We start from the raw sequence: 16,814 nt of genomic DNA on the forward strand, positions 1-16,814 counted from the left end.
GGATGATCAATCAATCAATCAATCAATCAATCAATCAATCAGTTAATTTATAAAGCGCACTACTTACCCGTGAGGGTTTCAAGGCGCTGAGAGGGGGGTGGAGGGGGTGCTGCTGCTACTGGTCAAAAAGCCAGGTCTTGAGTCGTCTCCTGAAGGTCAGCAGGTCTTTGGTTTGTCATAGGTTGAGGGGGAGGGTGTTCCAGGTCATGGCGGCGTGGTGGGAGAAGGACCTGCCTCCGGCTGTGGTTCTATGGATGTGCGGGAACGTGGCCAGGGCGTGGTCAGCGGAGCGGAGTTTCCTGTTGGGTACGTAGAAGGAGAGTCGACTGTTGAGATAGGCTGGGACGGTTTTGTGGACTGCCTTGTGTGCGTGGACCAGGAGCTTGAAGGAGATTCTTCTGTCGACGGGGAGCCAGTGCAGGTTCCTCAGGTGGGGGGTGATGTGGTCGCGGCGAGGGACGTCGAGGATCAGGCGTGCAGAGGCGTTCTGGATTCTTTGCAGTCTGTTGATGAACTTGGACAAGGCTCCGGCGTAGAGGGCGTTTCCGTAGTCGAGTCTGCTGCTGACTAGGGCCTGGGTGACTGTTCTCCTCGTGTCTGTCGGGATCCATCTGTAGATCTTGCGGAGCATACGGAGGGTGTTGAAGCAGGTAGAGGAGACTGCGTTGACTTGTTTGGTCATGGTGAGTTTCGAGTCGAGGATGACTCCCAGGTTGCGTGCGTGGTTGGTAGGAGCCGGGGGTGTCCCCAGTGATGCGGGTCACCAGGAGTCGTCCCATGCTGAGGGGTTGGGCCCGAGGATGAGGATCTCCGTCTTGTCTGAGTTCAATTTAAGTCAGCTTTCCTTCATCCAGTCGTCGACAGCCTTCATTCCCTGGTGGAGGTTGGATTATGTTGAGGTCGTGCTGTCGGGCGATGCGTGCGAGTGGTGCCATGTAGACGTTGAACAGCGTCGGGCTGAGGGAGGATCCCTGCGGGATGCCGCAGATATTCTCGGAGGCTTCAGACCGGAACGGGGGAGGCGGACTCTCTGAGTTCTGCCGGAGAGGAAGGATTTGGTCCAGTCCAGGGCCTTGTCTCAGATCCCTGCGTCATGGAGGCGCATGCGTAGTGTGCGGTGGCAGACGGTGTCGAAGGCGGCAGAGAGGTCCAGGAGTATGAGGGCCGCCGTCTCGCCGTTGTCTAGCAGGATCCTGATGTCGTCTGTGGTGGCGATGAGGGCAGTCTCGGTGCTGTGGTTGCTACGGAATCCTGATTGGAAGGGGTCCAGGATGCTGTTGTCTTCGAGGTGATGGGTGAGCTGGATGTTAACTATCTTCTCGATGACCTTTGCTGGGAACGGAAGCAGGGAGATGGGCCGGAAGTTCTTGAGGTTGCTCGGATCAGCCTTGGGTTTCTTCAGTAGGGCATTGATCTCGGCATGCTTCCAGCTCTCAGGGAAGGTAGCGGTCTTGAAGGAGAAGTTGATGATGTTGCGCAGGTGGGGTGCGATGGAGCTGACGGCTTTGTTGAAGATGTGGTGTGGGAGAGGGTCAGACGGGGAGCCGGAGTGGATTGTGCCCATGGTCTTGATTGTGTCCTCGATGCTCACGTTGGCCCAGGTTGTCAGGGAGTCATGGTCAGTGGGGTGCGGTGGGTCCGGCGTGTCGAGGCCTGTGGGGGTCATCCGGGGGTTGAAGCTGTCATGGATGTCGGTGATCTTTCGGTGAAAGAAGGTGGCGAGGGAGTCGCACAGGGCTTGCGATGGCAGGATGTCGTTGGCGCTGGAGCTGGGGTTGGAGAGTTCCTTCACGACGTTGAAGAGCTCCTTGCTGTTGTGTGCGTTGTTGTCAAGGCGGTCTTTGAAGGAGGTCCTTTTGGCGGTCCTGATGAGGTGGTGATGGTTGCGGATGGCATCTTTGTGGGCAGCACGGCTGTCCGGCGTCTTGTCGCTGTGCCATTTGTTCTCCAATTTCCGGCAGGTGCGCTTTGATGCTAGGAGTTCCGGGGTGAACCAGCTGGCTCTCTTGCTGGTGTCTCTGTTGGTTGGCTTTTTCAGCGGGCTAAGGTGTTGGAGCAGTCGTCCATCCAGCGTCTGAGGGTGCGTGCACCATCGTCGGGGTTGGTGGGGTTGGTCGGTGGGTTGAGTGTGAGGTTTGTCTGTAGTTCTACTTCAGTGACTTTGCCCCAGCAGCGGCGGGGGATCTGTAGGGTGCGGTGGTGTGTGAGGGGTTTTCGGAAGGTGAAGTGGATGCAGTGGTGGTCTGTCCAGGTGAGTTTGGAGGCGTGGCTGAAGGTGACGTGGGGGCTTGAGGAGAAGATGGCATCAAGCGTGTGACCGGCGATGTGGGTCGGCGTCGTGACGAGCAGTTTTAGTCCGAGGTTGGCGATCAGGGTGGAGGAGTTGTTGTCGTTGTTGTTCTCCAGATGATAGTTCAAGTCTCCGAGGAGGATGTAGTTGGTGGAGGTCAGCGCGTGCGTGCTGATGAGGTCGGCGATGGAGTCGCAGAATTGTGGTTGGGGTCCGGGCGGTCTGTAGACGAGGGTGCCTCTTAGGGTGGTCTTGGGGTCCGTGTGGATCTGGAAGTGCATGTGTTCGGCGGTGCTGAGAGTGTCGTTGGTGTTTGCTGAGACCCTGATGGTGATCTTGGGAACAATGGCGATTCCTTCTCCGGCTCTGTTGGTGCGGTCTCTGCGGGTGATCTTGTACCCGCCGGGGATGGCTATGGCGATGTCTGGAGAGGAGGCTTCGTTCATCTAGGTCTCGGTCAGGAAGGCGACGTCCGGGGATGCGGTGTTGAGTAGGTCCAAGAGCTCGACGGCATGTTTGCGTGCGGAGTGAGTGTTGATTAGGATGCATCTGAGCTGGTTGAGTTCCGTCATGGCGGGTGTCTCGGCGCCTTCGAGGCAGGAGAAGCTGCAGTTCCGGCAGGCGAAGGGACCGTGGGTGCGCTTCGGGGCAGCCTTGCAGCAGGTGTGGGTCCTTCCTGGGTTGAGAGCGACGAGGGTGCTGGCGTCGTAGCGGAGGCGGTCTTCATGGCTGGTGCGGGGGCCAGGGGGTCTGGCGCTGGGCGCGGTCCAGGCGCGGACGGGCGCAGACGGGCTTGCCTAAGGCACGCCTTTGGCGTGCCAGCGGTGCGCCCACTGCGCGCGGCCACGCAGCGGCCGCCATATATGGGGAGGTGGGGAGGGAGGAGCAGCTGGGAGGCGGGAGGCGTGTGGCAGGGGCAGCGAATGGGCGCGGAGGGGGCAGGCCGCAGGTCAAGCAGCAGCGGGGACGGGAGCAGGGAAGCGGACCGGTCACAGGTAGGAGACAAGGCAAAAAGGGGTACAGAAGCAAAAAAGGGGGCACAGAGCAGAAAGGTTGCAGCAGGGGCGGGAGGCAGACGAGGGGCAGAGGGAGAAGACCGGGCAGTGGGGGCACAGAAGTAAAGGAGGTCGCAGCGGCGAGCGGGGGGCAGGGGGGTACAAAGAGGAACGGGTGTACAGAACGAGGGCAGCGGAGTACAGGAGAGAGACGGGCAGACAGAGTACAGGCACAACAGAGAGCAGATACAAACCTAAGGCCACCACTGGCCACCAGGGATGAGGCGCAGGTGGTAGCCTGCGTGTGGTGGAGGGCCTCGACTTCAGCGGCGGCAGTAGGCGTCAGCGGGAGTGCAGGCGGAGCTGCAGCAGGGACGGAGCGACCTACCAGGCAGGGTCAACGGTCGCTCTCTTGATGATGATGAGTGAAAGGATGGATGACTGAGTAAATGGGTCAATGGATGAGTGAAAGGGGGGATGGATGGATACGTTTGATGTATAGGTTTGAAGATGGATATATAGGTTTGGATATGGATGAGCAGATGGAAGGACGTAATGGTGGCAGACTGAATGTTGAATGTAAGGCTGAATAGATGACACGTTGTAAAGGGAAAATGGTGCATATAAGTGAGTGGATGGAAGGATGAATGAATAGACCCTTCTATGGAAGAGAAGAGCTTTTTGGGGGAAGGTTACAGTTACTTGCTTCGTTTGCTTGGTGCCATAAGAGCTTTGGTTTAAAGTGGTGGGTATTTTACTTCTCTGGCTACTTCCTTGGCTAAAGCTTATGTGTCAGTTGGTCAAGAAGCTCTGGGAATATAGCAAAAAAAGTCAACAAGGTATATAGACAATTGTTGGGTAAAAACACCTTGGGTTTCATTACAATAAATATGTAGGGAAGCGATAGGATCTTCGCCACATATTTTTTATTCGATATTAGTTCGATTTGTTTTCGAATGAGAGTGATAATTTGAGCATTTTTGTACTGAAATCTGCAATTAAGTCATTGTTGAATAAAACAATTGGCTAGCATCTCATAATTGTGTTTTGGGGTAAATCTCCAAGTGTCTAAGTCTGCGAGGAGGATTACTGATGCTGGAGTAATGAAGGTAACCAATAATGAATAGGTTCATTCTTGGTCCTATGCGCCTGGATCAGCGCGAGCCCGCACTAGCATTGTTGTCGCCAAATTAGCCTCGTGAATATTTTCCTTGAGCTAGTGAAACCTCACTGGGATTCATCAAAGTTTGCAACACCTTAGATCTGACATCCGTGTCTTACATCTGCCTTGTCTTCTGCCTGTGCCAGTGTAGCCCTGTTTGGTAATGCTGCCATTGTTCCCTTGCACCTCTAACACCCGACCTGCTGTTTGAAAGTCAGTCGCCTTACACAAGAAACCGCATGTAACTTTTGCAGGGCAACTTTTCTGAGTAATGAAGTGAAACTAGGAAGACTTCGTTCACACTTTTTAGGTTTATGGGACACAGAACGCTCGAGATGCTTTTCAGCAAGCTACAATTGATGGACTACAAAGCGTTAAACTCGATGACGCCCAGGTCATGTAAGGCAACGAGGAGGTGGCACCCTCAGACGCTCTGTCCGGTCTTTTATATCGCCAGAGATTGTAACCTGGACTCATAAACCCTTCCCTTGTTTGCGATGGAGCTGTCGGTGATGTCTGCGGTAACTTTCCTTCTGCAGCAGGCGACGGTGGCAAACGTCCTGCTGTTTTTAGCAATCTTCCTCTTGGTTGGCGATTATGTTAAAAGGAGGGCGCCGAAGAATTACCCCCCAGGACCCTTCTCCTGGCCTTTTATTGGATGTTTGCCATCCATGGACTTGGCTCAGCCTCACGCCGCATTAAAAAAGGTAGGATTACAGAAACAATTCAAACGAACTGTGACAGACAGTAAGCTTTCCTCACGCATGAAACATCGCGACCTTCCCTTCCTGGCAGTAGAGGTTAAACAAGGACAGGTGACACACTTCCGTACACGCCTAGATGAAGTAACAGGCGGAGAGGATGTGGTCCGTCGGCTTAAACTGCCGACTTTGGTGCTGGAAACCAGAGTTCGAACCTCGAGGTCGCGTCCATGTCCTGTGATTCTGAGCACATTGCTTAATCTCCCCCTGCCTGAATGTGTAATGTAAATGTCGTGTCGCTTCGTGACAGACTCACAGGAGACAGGTAAGGATGAGTGAATACTTTATTGGAGTCTATGTTGTTGTCGCCGTGCCCACGCACGTCTGCCCACCTCGCTCCCTTACTCTGCAATCCCTCCCACATCCCCTGACCGGATGTGGTGTCCGGTTCCCTTCGTGTCCACCTAGTGTCTTGCAGGGTCCTAGTGCCCTGCCCTCAGGTCACTACATCTCCCCCTTTTGTCACAAAGAAGTGACGAGAAAAATGAAACATAGAGATGTGTAGATAGAGATAGATGCAAAGTCTGCCCGGGCACTTGTCGGTGTGCCTCCCATCATCACATTTCTTCTATTAGTCTTTTTGGACGTCTGCATGCTCTTTTCTGGCTTGCTTCCGTCTGTTGCTCTTCTGCTGGCCCCTCACCATTGTTATGCTCTTGCTCTTCTTGTTCTACTGTGTCCTTATCCTGGTCCTCTCTTTTTTCCTCTTTTAGTTCTTTGAAATGTGAACTGTTTCGTGTTATCCGCTGATGTGCTGATTCTGCCGTGATCATCGGTCCCTTTACTTTCGTTACTGTTAGCGGGTCTTTGGAGAACGTGCTGTCTGATTTCCTTTGTTGCCGCTGACGTACTATCACCGTGTCTCCTTCCTTTAGGTCTGACACTCTGGCATGTCGCTTGGCATCTGCATATCTTTTCATTTTGTTCTTCTCCTCTTTGTCTCTTTCTGCAATGCTGCTGTGATCCGGTGTCATTGTTGCCTCAATTTGCGGTAACCTTGTTCTGCTTGTTCGCCCCAGTACTAGCTCTGCTGGGCATCTTCCTGTGGAGTTATGCGGTGTGTTTCTGTAATCACGCAGAACCTGGCATAGAGCTTGGCCAAGTGAAATTTGCGCCAGTTTTGCTCTTTGAACTGCCTTTTTGATGTTTCCCATGAACCTCTCCACCATTCCATTCGCTTGAGGCCACAGAGGAGTTATCTTCCTGTGGTTTATCCCTAGGTAGGCCATGAATCTGCGGAAGTCTTCCCCTGAGAATGGAGGACCATTGTCTGTTTTTAGTGTTTCTGGTGAACCCCATGCTGCAAAGATGTCATCCAGTATCGGTAGTGTTGCTGTTGCTGATGTCGACGGGACCTGTCGTACTATTGGGAACCGTGAATATTCATCTATGACCACAAGCAGGTAGTTGCCTGTTTCTAGGGGCCCAAAGAAATCAGCCGCTAGTGTTGTCCACACCGCTCTCGGAAGTTCCGACATTTGTAGTGGTTCATTCCTAGCTGGTGATCCTGTTGCTTGACATAGGTGGCAGGTCGTTATGGTGTCTTCTACCATGTTGTCTAGGCCAGGGAACCATACTTTCTCTCTTATCAACTTCTTCGTGGCTACTATGCCTCGGTGTGACTCATGAGCCAGGTTTACCAGTTGCCTCCTGAGTGATCTTGGTATCACTATTCTTGTTCCTCTCATCATTATCCCTGTGGCTGTCTCTGACAGTTCCTCATTAATCTTCTTGAGAGCTAGCACTTCTTCCTTGCATACTCCTGTTTCCCAGGCACAATTATTGTTGACATGCCTCCATCGCTGCTTTCTTGTTACTTCTAAAGCCATTTGCATCGTGGCGTCTTTCTTCGTCTCAATTGCCAGTTCTGTTAGTGTTATTGGTGCCGGGGTGTTTTGTTTCAGTATAAAATTGAGGTACTCCTCTGCCATCGATGTCGTCTCATGGGCTTTCGGTAGTGGGTGCCTCGACATGTAATCTGCTGGGTTGTGCTCTTTCCCTGGCTTGTGCACAATTGTGAAGTCATAATCCATCAACCTTATGCCCCAGCGTTCAATCCTGGGCGGCATTTTGGCTGACGGGCTGCCATAGATCGTCACTAGCGCCTGGTGGTCAGTTATGATGGTGAATGACTTCCCGTAGATAAACATGTGGTAATGTTCACACGCCCAGACCACTGCTAGGCTCTCTTTTTCTGGTTGCGAATATGCTCTTTCAATGTCCGTTAAACTCTTACTCGCATACGCAACAATTTTCCTTTGTGAATCTCTCCCTGGCAGATGCTGCGCTAGTATCGCTCCTAGTCCTACTGGGCTGGCATCAACAGTCAGTTCAGTGCACAGTAGTGGGTCAAAGTAGGCCAGGTGTTCCACAGTCACCACCGCTTCTCTTATTTCTTCAAATGCCCTGTCGCATTCCTGAGACCAGATGAACTTCTGTCCTTGTTTTGTCAGTTCTCTTAGTGGTGTGCTCACCGTGGCGAAGTCCTGTATGTACCGCGCACAATAGCTGGCGAGACCTAGAAACGACCGTACTTCTGCAACATCTGTCGGGTGGTTTGCATTTTTCAGTGTTTCAACTTTGCTTGGGTCTGGCCTCATCCCTCGTTTGGAGAAGATGTGCCCGAAGAACACTAGTTCCCCTCTTCCCAACTCGCACTTCTCTCCATTTAGCGTGAGGCCCGCTCGCTCCAGTTGTGTGCACACTTGACGCAAAGCTGCATCATGTTCTTTGTCTGTTTTTCCAAATACCAAAATGTCATCGCTGTAGTTCAGGCTGTTCCGTACCGGTCTTATCACTTGCCTTATTGTCTCCTGGAATATCTCCGCTGCTGACGATATTCCAAAACTCAGTCGCTTGTATCTGAACAGACCCATGTGTGTGGAAAATGTTGTGATGTACCTGGACTGGTGGTCCAGTTCTAACTGATGGTACCCTTTGCACAGGTCCAGCTTTGAGAACCGGCAAGCCCCAGTGAGGCAGCTGATCATGTCATTTAGGTGTGGCCCCGGGTGACGTTCTCTTGCGATTGCGGTGTTCGGGATCCTCATGTCCACACAGATGCGGATCTTTGAGGTGTTCTTCTTTGGGACTGCCACAATCGGGGACACCCAGGGCGTCGGTCCTTCAGCAGGTTCAATTATATCCTGTGCCAGTAGACTTGTTATTTCCTCCTCAACTTGTGGTTGTAGGTGAATTGGTACTCGTCTGTGATGCTGGGCCACTGGCTTGATCGCTTCATTTATGTGTAATGTTATCTGTTTTCCTTTTAGTTTGCCAAGACCCTTCAATATGGCTGGGTATTCTAGTAAGATGTTTTCCGTTTCTGACATGTGGTACGTCATTGCCAGTAGCCCCATCACCTGGGCCGTCACGTTGCTGAGCAGGCATGGTGCTGGGATGTCACCCTTAAGCACATGTATTTCATCTTGGTATGATTTGCCTTTGTATGTCAGAGTCTCTGTAAATTTTCCCATGTTTTCTACCGGCCGTTTGGAACCCCACGTGAACACGTCCACAGTTGATGGTGATAGCCGTGGTTTCACTATCATTTTTTGATATTCTGACATGCACATGATGTTGCAGGTTGCTCCACTGTCAAGCACAAACTTTGCTTTGTGGTTTCCTACGCCGATGTCCACAGTGGCCGTTTTCTTTATTTGTTCTTTTTCTACGAGATGCACATGTTCTGTCTCTCTGTCCTCTCTTGGGGCGTCTGACATCAGATATAGTCTCGCTTCCCTCACAGATGCTGCCGTCTCTTCTGACTCGTCGGAGGAGCTGCGATTTGCCGTGTCCATGTGTCGTGCGTATCTGTTGCTTGTCATCCGTGGCCTCATCGTTCTGCCTCTTTCACTTCTGAATTGTCTGGTCATGCACGTGCTTGAGAAGTGATTGTCCCTGTTGCACTTCCTGCACTTCTGACCCATTGCTGGGCAGGCGCCTACATGCGGGAACTCTAGGCCACATCGATAGCACGTTTGTTCGCCTCTCTTTTGTAGGACCGGCGCCTGGAATTCTTTCTTCTTGAAGTTCCCAGTGACGCGATGTGCTAGCTCCGCTTTCTTCTCTTTCCCCATCTCCATCTGCTTCGCTTGCTCCGTGGCCCGTGCTTCTGTGCGAGCCATCGTCAATATCTTCTCCAACGTCGTCGGTTCTTTCAGAACTCGTGCTCGGAACTCCACCGATTTACACCCTTCGATGATGCGCAGTCTTATTGCTTGCTCATTGTCGAACTTGTCAAACTCGCAATATGCGACCAGCTTCCTTAGTCTCGTTGCAAAGTCGTCCAAGCTCTCTTCTCCCTGCTGGCATGCCGTGTTGAATGTATATCTTTCAAAATCGACATTTCGTTGGGGGTCGAACTTTTGTGTGAGACATTGCATCACTCCCTTGTAGTCCGCAGTCTGGTCAGTAGGGAATGTTAATAAGAGATCTTCTATTTCATCCCCTGCGAGATTCAGTAGTAGGTGCAGTTGCTTGCTATCCGGGACGTCTGTGGCACTCATGTAGCGCTCGAATTTCCTGACCCATCTTTCCCACCTAATGCCCGCTTGTGGCTCCGATAGGCTAAATGGTAACGGCCTGCGGAAAATGGCTTGCGTGCTCTGCTTCTCCTCGTTGTCATTCATTTTCTTTTATTTATTTCTTTATTCCTTTTATTTCTTTCTTTGTTCCTTTCCCTTTTATTTCTTTATTTTTCTTCTTATTTCTTTGTTCCTTGTGCTTTATTTCCTTTATTTGCGCCTTTATTCCACTTTTTCTTGTTTTTTTTAATGTATTTCAATGGCCGCCTGACTTCAGAATGGCCGCCTCTTATGCCTGGCTTCTCATTGGCTCCCTTGCCTGACTCTAAAATGGCCGCCGTAGTCTTGCGAGGTGTCTTTTCTCTCTTTCTCCCTTCGCCTGACTTTTAAAAATGGCCGCCGCTCGTTTCTTGCTTCTGATTGGCCCGGGATGCCTGACTCTAAAATGGCTGCCGTAGTCTCGCGATAGTTTGTTCAAACTAACGCGCCTTCCTTCTCTCAGCGTTAGTTTAATCGGAGTGCTCTTGGGTGCAGGAGCTTATTTGCTTGCCGCTTCCCTCTTTATTTCCTCACTATGCACAGCGCGCTTACCGATGTGTCGGTCGGGGTGGGCTCCCGCGTCGCGCTGTTTTCTGGCTGCACTGCTCGGACCAGGGTGGGCTCCTGGCTCCGCTCTTCTTTCCCCGTCACTCCACCACGCACGAGTGTTTCCTGAGTTGGCCAGCGGACCAGAGTGGGCTCCTGGTTCCGTCGCGCTTCTTCTCCAGGAAACAGACGTTCTAATCCACTTCTGTCCTTCGGATCCCGCCTTCAGTCGCCAGATGTCGTGTCGCTTCGTGACAGACTCACAGGAGACAGGTAAGGATGAGTGAATACTTTATTGGAGTCTATGTTGTTGTCGCCGTGCCCACGCACGTCTGCCCACCTCGCTCCCTTACTCTGCAATCCCTCCCACATCCCCTGACCGGATGTGGTGTCCGGTTCCCTTCGTGTCCACCTAGTGTCTTGCAGGGTCCTAGTGCCCTGCCCTCAGGTCACTACAGTAAATACGGTGCTCATGTAAAGCGCTCCAATACCTTCGGGCCGAGTTCGCGGTATATAAATATGCAAAAAAAAAGGCGCAGCTGTAATCTAAAACACTAAGGGCTACATTTTTGAGGTTTTGCCATAGGTCAGCGCCGCAGGCCTTCCTGCAGCGCTGCCCTAGAAAAAGGAAAAACGAGGAGAAATAAAAAATATTTCCCTTGTTGTGCCTCCCTCACGTAAGTTTTTGGCGCTGCCTTAGAGTTACGATTTCTCATAAATCTGTGGCAGTGTCAAAAAGTCATGGATGTTGCTGGGAACACCCCCGGCAACACCCATTGCATGCCCCTTTAACACAGAAAACTACGTTAAAAGGAACAACATTTATGAGCAGCATTAAGCCAAAAAAGTGGCTTTGTGCTGTCTCGAACATATGGAGCAGGCTCCTGTGTCACAGAACGTCACAAAAAGTGACATTCCAGCAGCACATGGCCCTGAGGGCCTAATCTATGAGTCCCTTATGCTGTAGTTGCGTCGCTTTTTGTGAGGCTGCGGTGGTGTAAAAAAATGCGCCACACTGCACCATATTTACAAAGTGAAGCATCTAGGCAGATGTGTCACTTTGTAAGCCCCTACTCTACATTATACCTTCAACAGGTATAATTCGTTCCGGCATAGAAAAGACTCGTAGAAGCGTCGCAGTGAAATCTATGAGATTTTACTGCGACACTTCTACGGCCTCACTGCATCAAATCATTATGCCTGCTTGAAGCAGGCGTACGGGGTGATGCAGGCCTTTTCACATGGGGTAAGCCCCCTATGAAATGACAAATTGCTAGAGTTGAGTCTGTTTCCAGACACACTCCAGCAACGCGCCATTTTTGCGCCGGCAGATACGTCAGGATTCCTGATGTATCTGTCAATCCTTTCGCCATGGAGCGCATACAGTAAATACAGCGCATCCATGGTGTCGCAAGGAGGGCGCACTGAAAAGTGTTGCATCGCTGTTTTACTGCAGCGATGCAACACTTTTCAGAAATGAGGTCCTGAGGGCTTCATTTATGAGTCTTTGTCGTAGGGCAGCACTGCAGGCCTTCCTGCTGTGCTGCCCTATGGCAAGAGAAAAGTGCAGGAATGCGCTGTATCTATCAGATACAGCACATTCCTGTGCTTGTCTGCTGCGCTGGCACACAACGGGCTGCCGTTCGCCAATGCAGGCACCTTTGCACCATGGTGCAAGGGTGCCTGTGTTGCTGGGCTGATTGTTTTTGTGCAGGAAGGTTTCCCTTCCTGCACAAAAATAATCACAGTAGGCTTTTTCATCATTCTATGCAGCAGAAATCTAAAAAGGAAAAACATGGAGAAATAAAGATATTTCTCCTCGTTGTGCCTCCTTTACGCTTCCTCTGGGGAGGCGTACGTTTTTGGCGCTGCTTCAGACTTGCTTCAAAGAATAGGAACTGTGGGCTTTTTATATGAGGTCCAACAATATTTCCCAAGTGGTCAAGAACTACAAAAGAATATTAAGTTCCTCAGTGTGTCACTGAACAGAAAAGTCTGAATCTGTTAAGTGTTCTATGTGGAGAGAAAAGGGGGTAGATGGTGTTTTAAGGAGGAAGGGGAATTCCTCCTTGTGGAACTAGGGCCCTCACACACCCAGCAAGCTAGGTGTCATGCTTCATCATTTGGGCCTGCTCCTCGTCGGGTCGGCGCTGCAATACCCGACGGGCTCCCATGAAGGGGCTCTTTATCGGAGATCTTTTGTTCCAGCCATAAGGGTGTAGTGGGGGTAAGGGGCCTAGTGGGTGTAGATGTACGTGAGAGTGTTTAAAACAGATGAGGGAATCCCAGGATTTTTATTTTTATTTTGATGGGACCCCAGTCTGATTAAAATAAAAATTAGGGGTAGGCGACTGTCAAGTATTTAAGAATCAAGAGGCGCTCTACTCCCAGAGGGTCAACATGTCTCATGCCTTATTTAGTCAAAGTGATCTAGAGGCGATTCATCAGGACCTATGATGGTTGCTATCTACACAAGTGATATGGGGGGACCCACCTATCACTCTATGGTGGTCCGGGATCGGTACCCGTTTTTTTGTCTGTACAACCTGTAAAATAAAACCAATATGGTGGCAGGTTGTGTCAAAACTAGTGCGGGACCCCACAGAGATACTCCACATTTTATAAATTTCTCAGTTGTGACAATAGTGACGATAACAATGCCTAAAAGTGCATATTTTTATACACGAGAAAGTGAGATTAAAATAGTCGAGCAGTGTAGAACATATCATCCAAGTGGCCTCTCACAACCTGTGAGTGTGAAGAAACAAGCTACAAATACTCATGGTGTTTTCTAAAATAGTAGTCAAGGGTGGTGGAAAGATTAGTCATAGGAATTGACTCACCTAACTACTTAGTCGGTAGTGCTACATCGACAACAGCGGACTCTAAACATCTGAAATGGGATGTCTATTTGAGGTATAAACAATAACAATGGAGTGTACATTAGGCCGAGCCCCTGGGAGGGATTCAAAGTGCAGCTATAAAGTCCTGTCCCTACGTTGCTGCGCCAAGGATGCAGATTGGACGGGCGTGATGCCAGGGTTGTGTGTCCGTCCTAATTTACGGTATTGGTTCCCTCTTAAAACCGGCGTACTCCCCGGAATGCCGGCACATATCGAGCTGCCCAGCGTGTTCCCCAGGGTGGAGAAAGCCGCTGACCAGCCCGCCACTAGCCAACAAACCAGTCAGGACCTGACAAGGAGGCCTCAATCCCAAAACAAGGATCGCAGAATTCCGACCCGGTCACGTGGCCCGTGTGACCAACCTGCTTACCTCTACCGTTGCAGTGGATCGAGGATTCAAACGGGAGCCTTTCAAATACTCACTAGCTCCTCCTAGAAGTGTCAGCCTTGACCTACCCAGTTCCGCTGGAGCCGGGATGGTACCCGGTCATGGTGTAAGCCCTCCATAAGTACCGTACCAAGCCGGGCAGAAGGGGAGGGGTCAGGCTGCTGATGGGTTGCAGCTGCGATTTGTCTGTGTGGGTGTACAAAGGCTGGGGATACAAGTCAGCCATCTTGGAGTGTGTCCTCGTGCATTTTATTAATACCGGGTGTGAAAGTAGCCCAATCATTATTCACTTGTATCGGTGAACAAACCCCCATGCTAGATGGATGCTGAAAATGTTATGTAGGAGTACTGTGTGTCACCTGCGAGGGCTGTAACAATTCATTCCGAAGTATTGAAAATATCAGCAGGCACGATTGTGGGTGGGAGTACAGGAGCTCTGCGTGTTATGTTCAGGGTATCATGTTTCTCCTTGTGAGGCTATAACTAATCCCATTGGCAATCATCAGTTATCAATTGTGGGTTGCTAGGAGAAGCCTAGGGACTTCTGTGCAGAAGGGGCGGTCATATTAGTGTGTCTATAATCGCACTCCTATGCTCCATGTCTAATTCTGGTTTGTTTTACTGCCCATGCTTAGTACAGTGTTAGTGGGCCCCTGTTTAGGTGGGGCATCGTCCCCGATAAAGGCCACTGGGTGGCCATTATCATTGTCCGTTTAATGCTATAGAACACAGAGAGGTAGGACAATAATGAGTGAATCGATATCATGGGAGTGGGGTCTTTCTCACTTATAACTCCTTTTTTTGGCTACTTAGTCAGTAGGTGCCAGTTCGTGTTTTGGCTAATTAGTCAGTAAGTACAAGGGGATTTCGTCATTCAGTCCCTGCTGATCAAGACCAAGGCGATATACCCATCTTTGCTTGATCCTAAAGAGAGCAATTTGGGAAATTTCGGGGTGTGCTTCCAGTACCAGCCACATCAGACTCTCAGGGGGTTGTTTATTGTCTTTGAAGTGTGTGTAAAGTTTTGTTGTTGACTTTTGGCAGCAAATGTTGTTTTGTGTTCTGATATTTGTATTTTTACAGTTCTCATTGTCATTCCGACATATTTTTTGTCACAAGGGCACATTAATAAGTATATGCAGTGAGTTGTAATGCAATTATTATTAATAACACTTATAGAGTGCTCGGCTACCTCCAATGGAAGTGTCCCGGCGCTAGCATCCTATCTGAGAAAAGGAAAGACCAGGGAGGATCACTGTATCTAGGGCAAACCAAAAAGCCAAGTCTTAAGAGCTTTCCTAAATGGGATTTCCGCCTCTATATTTCTGAGATCATTGGGCATAGTATTCCATAATGTAGCAGTTTTGACAGAGAACGCACGGCCGCCAGTCATTGCCTTCCTAAAGTGAGGAGAGAACAAAAGATTACAACTGTTAGTTCTGAGTGCCCTCGCTTGATGGTATTTCTGGAGCCTCCGCTTCAGATGATGAGGACCTACCCCTTTTATTGCTCTATGTGCCAATACTAGTGCTTTAAACTGTACTCTTCTACTCACTGGTAACCAATGTAGGCTGCGTAGATGGGGGGTAATATGATGTCGCAGTGGCACATTCCTGATCAGCCTGCCTGCTGCATTTTGAGTGAGCTGTAGTCTCCTCATCAGATACTCCAGGAGACCAATATAAAGGCTAATAACATAGTCGAGTTGGGAGGTGATTAGGGCATACACCACTGACTTCCTGCAATCCATCGGCAGGAAGTGAAGAAACCTACGCAGGGCCTTAAGTTTCCAAAAGCACTGAGAGGAGACATGTGTAATTTGTGCCTTGCCTGTGAGTTGGGAATCAAACCTGACACTCAAATTCCTCGCCGAGGACACAGGTAGCGGGGTGGATTTAACTCGGCTGGCCACCATAACTCAGTACACGGAAGAATTGGTTGATTAAAAAATAAGACCTCCGTCTTATCAGTGTTCAACTTTAGGCAGCTGTCCATCATCCATGATGAAATATTTAAGAGACACTGTCTAAAATTGGCGAAGGCTGTCTCGCTTTGTTCTTTAAAAGAGAACACAAGTTGAGTGTCATCTGCGTACGAGACAACCTTCACCCCCCATTTTTCTACAATTGCCGCAAGGAGAGTCAGATAAACATTAAAAAGTGTGGGGCTTAAAGCAGAACCCTGTGGAACCCCATAAGGCATAGGGCCAGAGCTAGAGACATAGGGGTGCAGAAATACTTGTTGCGACCGTCCTTCAAGAAATGAGCGAAACCAACTCAAGACAGTCCCTGTTACTCCTAAATGATGTAAACTGTTCAGGAGGATCCTATGGGAAACCTAACGAAAGGCTGCGGACAAATCCAGCAGCACCAACATTGCACAGTTTCCCGGTCTAAGGTTTCACGAATCGATTCTGCCACCTCCAGAAGGGCTGTCTCCGTACTGTATCCTGTCCTAAACCCAGCCTGAGAATCATGAAGATGGTTATTAGAGTCTAAGAAGTCCGAAAGTTGTCTCTGGACTTCTTTTTCTAAGATTTTGGCAGGTGCCAGCAGGAGAGAGAAAGGCCTAAAATATTTGGGCTCTGCTGGATCAGCATCCACTTTCTTGAGGATAGGCCGAACAAAGGCCTTTTTCCAACTAGTTGGAAAGATCCCAGTATCCAAGGAGGTAGTCCAGATTTTAGGATACCATTAAGCCCAGGTGCTAAAAGCTTAAAAAATCTGGCAGGACAGGGGTCAGCTCCAGCTCTAACACCCCCCTTAGGGCCACTGTGGAGGGATGCAATAGAGTTGCAAACTTTTTTTCCAACAAAGTTAAAGCTATTTATGCCTCCTTCACCCAACAACCAGATAAGGGCATAGATTTTACAGCAGGCTGCTCGCCTGTGGCCCTTGACGCCTCGTTGCAAACTTTCGAGGTTCCCGCCGCTGACAGGCTAATAAAGATCTGTGGCAGTGTGAAGTCCGGTTCCCCTAACGACCCGGCACCGGCATGGGTCATCACAGAGGGCCTGGCTGCCCTGGAACCATACATTAGACATGTCCTACAGACCTCCTTTTCCACGCAACGAGTCCCTGAGGAGTGGAAGAAGGCCATAGTACTCCCAATAAGGAAAAAACCGAATGTAAGCATGGAAGTGCTGGAAAACCTCAGACCTATCTCCTTATTGCCGTATGTGGCGAAAGTGGCTGAGAAGGTGGT

At 50.2% G+C, this 16,814-nt stretch overlaps 1 protein-coding gene across 2 annotated transcripts in view; it reads left to right on the forward strand.

Moving 5' to 3' along the window:
- The first annotated feature begins 4,832 nt into the window (after positions 1-4,832).
- LOC146834875 (cytochrome P450 2J2-like) overlaps positions 4,833-16,814 on the forward strand; it is a 412,959-nt gene continuing 400,977 nt past the window's right edge. The window contains exon 1 of one of the 2 annotated variants that reach the window (XM_085602473.1): positions 4,833-5,154. In XM_085602473.1, coding sequence (XP_085458599.1) covers positions 4,945-5,154 — 210 coding nt within the window. In that variant the 5' untranslated portion in view covers positions 4,833-4,944. Of the gene's footprint in view, positions 5,155-5,335; positions 5,474-16,814 lie in introns of those variants that run through there. The other variant, XM_085602474.1, reaches the window with a different exon arrangement.

The sequence above is a fragment of the Triturus cristatus genome, chromosome 4_2 (assembly GCF_964204655.1).
Source record: "Triturus cristatus chromosome 4_2, aTriCri1.1, whole genome shotgun sequence".
Taxonomy (NCBI): domain Eukaryota; kingdom Metazoa; phylum Chordata; class Amphibia; order Caudata; family Salamandridae; genus Triturus; species Triturus cristatus.